General features: G+C 53.0%; 1 protein-coding gene across 1 annotated transcript in view; it reads right to left on the reverse strand.

Annotated features, from left to right (window-relative positions):
• The window catches only part of ANKRD24 (ankyrin repeat domain 24), a 29,932-nt gene that overhangs the window by 21,682 nt on the left and 1,041 nt on the right, over nucleotides 1-7,209 (reverse strand). The window contains exons 2-6 of the mRNA XM_017847152.1: nucleotides 5,830-5,916; nucleotides 5,593-5,723; nucleotides 5,428-5,516; nucleotides 3,497-3,561; nucleotides 2,649-2,710 (exon numbers count right to left, since the gene is read on the reverse strand). Of these exons, the coding sequence (XP_017702641.1) occupies nucleotides 2,649-2,710; nucleotides 3,497-3,561; nucleotides 5,428-5,516; nucleotides 5,593-5,723; nucleotides 5,830-5,916 (434 nt within the window). The remainder of the gene's footprint in view (nucleotides 1-2,648; nucleotides 2,711-3,496; nucleotides 3,562-5,427; nucleotides 5,517-5,592; nucleotides 5,724-5,829; nucleotides 5,917-7,209) is intronic.

Here is a 7,209-nt window from a genome sequence, read left to right on the forward strand (position 1 = left end):
CCTATTTATTTATTTATTTTATTTTATTTTATTTTTTGAGACGGAGTCTCCCTCTGCACCCACGCTGGAGTGCAGGGGTGTGATCTTGGATGACTGCAACCTCTGCCTCCTGGGTTCCAGCGATTCTCCTGCCTCAGCCTCCCGAGTAGCTGGGATTATAGACATGAGCCATCACACCTGGCTAATTTTATATTTTAGTAGAGACGGGGTTTTGCCATGTTGCCCAGGCTGGGTCTCAAACTCCTGGGCTCAAGCAATCCTCCTACCTCTGTCCCCATAGCACTGGGATTACAGGCCTGCACCACTGTGCCTGATCTATTTATATTTTTTTTTTTATTTTTTTATTTTTTTATTTTGGTCTATTTATATTTTAAGAGATCCCTCCTACTGCCATTTGCGCAGGACCAGAGTGGAGACAGGGAGGCTCCCCAGGAGGCTGTGCAGCTGAGACAAGAGCACAGTCTCTGGAATCCCTGGGTGTGAATTCCAGCAGGTTGACATACAGTCTATGCACAAAATCCACTTTTCAGTCAATAAACTCTATTTGGGTACCTGCTGTGTGTCTGAGGGAGTATGAGGTTTTGATTGCTGCAAACCTTATCTACAGCATGTAGAACAGTGCCTGACACACTGTACACAATAACTGTTTTCTGTTGTTGTTTTTTTTGAGATGGAGTCTTGCTCTGTTGCCCAGGCTGCGCAGTGGTGCGATCTCGGCTCACTGAAACCTCCGCCTCCCGGGTTCAAGCGCTTCTCCTGCCTCAGCCTCCCGAGTAGCTGGGACTACAGGCGCGCCACCACACCCGGTTAATTTTTTGTATTTTAGTAGAGACGGGGTTTCACTGGGTTAGCCAGGATGGTCTCGATCCGCCCGCCTCGGGCCCCAAAGTGCTGGGATTACAGGCGTGAGCCACAGCGCCTGGCCTTAATTTTTTATTATTAGTAGAGACAGGGTTTCACCATGTTGGCCAGGCTATTCTCAAACTCCTGACCTCCGGTAATCTGCCCGCCTGGGCCTTCCAAAGTGCCCGGTAACTGTTGAATGACAAAACCAATGGGCTCCTGTATTGTGACCAGAGGCATTGCTGCCACTAGGTGGCAGCACACTCCAACTACAGGGAATTCTCACTCAGGGACTAAAACCCCAAAAGCCCAAATTTATTCTGAGTTTCCAAAAGAACAGATGTTTCGTGAGTCGTCAGCGAAAGCCACGCCTGAATTTCATGGGCACAGTGGACAGATCGGGGCTGTGGGTTCTGGTTCACATCCGTGGGTCCCTTTCCCTCCCTCTGGGAAGGAGATTGGATTTGGTGATTATGAGGGTGCCAGCTGCCTGAAGCTATGGTTTTCCTGATATCTCCTAGGAGCTCCTCAACGGAAATTAAACCCTAGGGACCTCTCCTCATCCTCACAAAGACCAGGAGTACAACTGGCTGCTCCTTGAGGTCAGATGACCTGGATTCCCTACGACTTATCTGCGGTCAAGTGACAGCCTCGTTAAGCCTCATCTGTGCAATGGGCTAAAAGCCTGCGGTTCAAAGGGTAACTGGGATTTATGATGGGCTCCAGTGCCTGGCATACAGTAGGTAATAAAAAAGGAGGAGAAGGGCTGGCACAGTGGCTCACGCCTGTAACCCCAGCACTTTGGGAGGCCGAGGCGGGCAGATCACCTGAGGTCAGGAGTTCGAGACGAGCCTGGTCAACATGGTGAAACCCCGCCTCTACCAAAACACAAAAAAATTTTAGGCGGGTGTTGTGGCACAGGCCTGTAATCCCAGCTACTTAGGAGGCTAAGGCAGGAGAATTGCTTGAACCTGGGAGGTGGAGGTTGCAGTGAGCCGAGATTGCACCATTGAACTCCAGTCTGAGCAACAGTGGGAGATTCTATCTCAAAAAAAAAAAAAAAAAAAAAAAAAAGGAGGCTAGGTGGGGTGGCTCACGCCTGTGATTCCAGCACTTTGAGTGGCCGAGGTGGCAGGATCACTTGAGCCCAGAAGTTTGAGATCAATCTGGGCAACACAGCAAGATCCTGTATCTACAGATAAATTTAAAATATTAGCCAGGCATGGTGGTGCATGCCTGTGGTCCCAGTTACTTGGGAGACTGAGGCAGAAGGATTGTTTGAACCCAGGAGGTCAAGGATGCAGTGAGCCATGATTGCACCAGAGCAAGACCCTATCTCTTTTTTTTTTTTTTTTTTTTGACCCTATCTCATAAAAAGAAAAGGAATGCCAGGAGTGGTGGCTCACGCCTGTAATCCCAGCACTATGGGAGGCCAAGGCAGGTGGATCACCTGAAGTCAGGAGTTTGAGACCATCCTGGCCAACATGGTGAAACCCCGTCTTTACTAAAAACACAAAAAAAATTAGCCAGGCGTGGTGGCAGGTGCCTGTAGTCCCAGCTACTGGGGATGTTGAGGCAGGAAAATTGCTTGAACCTGGGAGGTGGAAGTTACAGTGAGCTGAGATCTCGCCACTGCACTCCAGCCTGGGCAACAGAGTGAGACTCTGTCTCAAAAAAAAAAAAAAGAAAAAGAAAGGAGGAAACAGGAAGATTCACAGCAGGTCAGGTCCCTAGGGCACTGGGTAGAATAACCCCCAAGTCTAGCACCCTCTGGGCTACGGGGTCAGGGCAGGGCTGGGCTGCACCCACCTGCATGGTGTAGGGCAGTCCACCCGCTGCTGTCCACGACGTCCACCACGCAGGAAGCCTGGGGATGGGGCGAGTCCTTTGAGGCAGAGCCATCCTTCTTGCTGCCTGATTTCTCCAGGACTGCCTTCCCCACCCTGGGCTCTCCTATACTTCAGCCTCGCCCTTCCCTGGTCCCCAAGTGACTCCATTTTCATGAAACTTGGTGAGAAAAGAAAATAGCTGGGAGCTGAGAAGCAGCTGGGAATTTTGGGAGCAGCTGGGAACTCTGCAAGTGTCTGGGTCTAAGAAAGGACCTAGGGCTTGGGGAGAAACAGAGCTCAGGAAATACCTGGCACTGGGAGTATATATACATATATATATTTTTTATTATATGGTGTTTCGCTCTTGTTGCCCAGGCTGGAGCGCAATGGCGTGATCCTGGCTCACTGCAACCTCTGCCTCCTGAGTTCAGAGATTCTCCTGCCTCAGCCTCCCTAGTAGCTGGGATTACAGGCACCTGCCACCAAGCCTGGCTAATTTCTTGTATTTATAGTAGAGACGGGGTTTCACTATGTTGGCCAGGCTGGTCTCGAACTCCTGACCTCAGGCGATCCACCGGTCTCAGCCTCCAAAAGTGCTGGGATTACAGGCTTGAGCCACCACGCCCGGCTCGGGAGTATATCTTAAATAGGAGAAACATGTGGATGGTCTTAGAGTATCTGGTTATCTAGGGAGTAGCTAGGGTTCTGGAGTAAAAGGGGCCAAGGAATATCTAGGATTCACAGAGCATCTGGGGTTCAAGGAATTGCTGGAACTCAGGAGTAGTAGGGGCCAAGGGAGTAGCTGAGATAAGAAAGTAAATGACCTGCAGTAGTTGCTTCAAGCACTGTGGGTGCCCGTATTTGGCGGCCAGGTGGAGGGCATTGTAACCTGGGGAAGAAAAGAAGATTTACTGGAGCTCCAGCTATTCAAGTAGCTCGCAGCTGCTCCCCAAGCCATGTCAACGACTTGTGATGAGTTTCTGTATCTAGCAAAGTCCCTGAACCCCAGTATTTCTCTCTTTTTTTCCCTACAGACAGCATCTTGCTCTGTCACCCAGGCTAGAGTGCAGTATGATCATAGCTCACTGTAGGCTTGAACACCTAGGCTCAAGCGATCCTCCCGTCTCAGTCTCCCAAGTAGCTGGGACTACAAGCAAGTGCCACCATGTCCGGCTAATGTATTTGTATTTTCTGTAGAGACAGGGGTCTTGCTATGTTGCCCAAGCTGGTCTTGAACTCCTTGGCTCATGCGATCCTCCCACCTTAGCCTCCCAAAGCGCTGGGATTAACAGGCATGAGCCATTGTGCCCCACTGTCAGGTACTTCTCAAAACCATGCTATTCCCTGTACCCAGAGATTCTCCAAGCCATGGCTAGTCTGTATTCCAGACAATCCCATCTCAGCGACTCTCCACACCCACCTATTCCTCAAGCCCTATTGCCTCAGCTACTCCCCATATTCCCAGATACTCTACAGGGTCAACTACACCAAAATTTCAGCTCTGCCCTTCACAACCCACAGTTGCTGTATATGTTCTTCCAATCCATATACCCTTGCTCTTCCATATGCCAACTCTGTCCCTGTTTGATGCTCCACGAATCCCCAGCTACTCCATATACCCTGCCCATCATGCCTGTGGCCCTAAAGCTTCAGATTTGACTGTGTCCCCATGCTAGTTGCCTCCTGAGCCCCAACTAGTCCTTTTGGCCACACATTTTTATCTCAGTTATTCGCCCCAGATCCCCAGTTAAGTCATACATACATACAAGTTCTCCTTGTACCCCAGCTACTCCAAGAGCTCAAGCTACTCCCACAGCTCCAGCTGCTCCCACAACTCCAGCTACTAGTCTAGATCCCAGCTATCCCACATACCTCAGATATTCCCCAAACTCTACTTGTTATTCTCCTGCCCCAGATACTTTGCAAGCTCAGCTACTGTCATGAATCCAGTTCCTCCTCCAAACTCCAAGTAGTTCCCTTCAGTCACTTCCTTGATCTCGGATACTCCCACATCCCAGATACACCTCAAAGCTTAGTTCGTCCAATAGTCCCAGTTATCTCCCAAGCCCCAGGTTCTTCCTCTGCCTCAGTCACTTTCTAGAAACTTCCGCAGGCTGGGCATGGTGCCTTACAACTATAATCTCAACACGTTGGGAGGCTGAGGTGGAAGGATCACTTAGAGCCCAGGAGTTCAAGACCGGCCTGGGCAACACAGGGAGACCACATCTCTACTAAGAATAGAAAATGTAATTGGGCGTGGTGGTGTGCGCCTGTAGTCCTAGCTACTTGGAAGGCTGAGGTTGGAGGATCTCTTGGGCCCCGGAGGTGGAGACTGCAGTGAGCCGCGATCATGCCCATTGCACTCAAGCCTGGGTGACAAAGGGAGACTGTGTCCCTCCCCTAAAAAAAGAAAAAAAAAAAAAAAACCAGAAACTTTGCAGCTATCCCCCAAGCCCCAGCTACTTCCCTGTGCCAGCTATTTCCCCATCCAACTGAACCAATACCTGAATCGTAGTCACTCCCCATCCACAAGCTGTCCACTCGCTTTGCTCGGTGCCAGCCACAGTCTCTGTCTTTGGCCACCCCATCCTAACATGCCCGTGTGTCTCCCTGGGGGCAGGGGAGGGGCACCAGAGGGAGCCTCCCCCTTTTTCAGCGGGGAACACTGAGGCCTGGAATCAGGGCCTGGCTGGACGCTCAGACTGGGCATCTGGGCTGAGTTCCTCCTCCCTCCCCGGGGCCCAGCTGGCAGTACCTGCCCCGTCCGTGCTCATGACATTGGCACCATGAGCTATCATCACCTCCAGACAGCTGGCCGCACCCCGCATGGCTGCCAGGTGGAATCTGGAAGTGAGAGACAAGGGTTCAGCCAGCAGGTTGCACCCCTCAGCCATCTCTCTCCCGGGTCACGGGCACTCACGCGGACTTGCCCTCGGGGTCTAGCTTCGTGGGCACCAGTCCCTTGCGGGCGATGAGGGTGGCCACTCGAGGTGCATCGTTGTTTTCCACAGCTTGTAGCAGCCTCTCGTCACTCTTGCCCCAGTCTTGACTCTGCAGGGCACACCCAGAGGTGCGTGGGGCAGAGTTGGCCCCTGCCCCCTCCCCGCGCCCCCTGACAGGGCCTCCAGGCTGTCACCGCCTGCCCCTGGGCACTTGCCTGGCGCCTGCCTCTGGCTGCCGGCTTCGGGATGGGGCAGGGGCCGCAGGGCGGGCAGGAGCCAAGGTCAGTGGGGCTGAGCCGCAGCTGCAGGGGGAGGTGGTCCTGGGCGAGGGGGTCTTCAGACAGTGTTCCCCAAGCCTGCGACCCCCAGCATCTGCCCCCAGGCCCATCACCCCAGTTGTCCAACAAAAGCCCACCACCAACATCATCCCCTGAGCAGCCCCCTGGCATCTATTTCCAAAAGGTTGTTCCCTGGACCAGGCGTGGGGGCTCACGCCTGTAATCCCAGCACTTGGGGAGGCCAAGGTGGGAGGATCGCTTGAGCCCAGGAGTTTGAGACCAACTTGGGCAACACAGTAGGACCCCGTCTCTATAAAAAACAAAAAAAATCAGCAGGGCACGGTGGCTCATGCCTGTAGCTGCTTGGGAGGCTGCGGTGGGAGGATCATTTGAGCCCAGGAATTTTGAGACCAGCCTGGGCAACACAGCAAGACCCCCGGTGTACAACAAAAAAAGTTGTCCCACAATTCATCCGTTAGTGAAAACCACCCCTGCAACATCACCCCCAGCAAACGGATCCATCAGTCTTTTCCAAACTACCCTCCAAAGTCCCATCTGAACCCCTAAAAGGCCCCTCTAAACGTCTCTCAGGATCATCCTCTGCACTGTTTATCCGCAACTGCCTGAAATGCCACCACTGTCCCCTAAACATCCCGAGGCTTCTCCTCCCAAAACTAGAGCCTGAAATGCATTACAAAATGTCTCCCCGAAATTCCTGAAGTGTTCTGTAAAACCATCCTTCCCAATGAGCCCGTCATGTCCCAAAAATATCCTCCAAAAACATCCCTCAACTGTTCTTCAAAACTGTTCTCCAAATCATTACCTCTTCGCAAAATCGGCTCTCCCAAAATAGCCTCCAAGTTGTCCCCTCAGTGACCCCATCTGTCTCCAAAATGTTTTCCCAAAACTGCACCCCCCAATGCCCTCTAAACGCTCCTAAATGTCCCCATTTGTTTAAAAGTGTCTTCCAAAATGTGTCCACATGTCTCCCCAAATGTCTCTTCCATCCCCCCAAAAGCTGCCCCAACCTCTGTCCCCTCCCCCACCCATCTTTCCCGGGTCTGGAACGAGGGGGTGGTCCAGGTCAGCCGGGGACAGGGAAGAGAGGGGAGAGGAAGTACCCACGACCCGCCCGCTCCCGCGCCCCCTCCCCAGGCCCTACCGCGAAGGAGGCGGCTGCGCACAGACACAGCTGCTTCATGGCGTCCGGGGCACAGGGCGCGGGGGGCGCACGGGGTTCCAGGAGGAGGCGGCGGCCGGAGGGGCTGGAGGGACCGCGAGGAGCGGCCGGAAGGCGGGGCTGGGCGCTGCCGGAGC

This window comes from Rhinopithecus bieti, unplaced genomic scaffold (assembly GCF_001698545.2).
Source record: "Rhinopithecus bieti isolate Rb0 unplaced genomic scaffold, ASM169854v2 scaffold_28055, whole genome shotgun sequence".
NCBI classification, from domain to species: domain Eukaryota; kingdom Metazoa; phylum Chordata; class Mammalia; order Primates; family Cercopithecidae; genus Rhinopithecus; species Rhinopithecus bieti.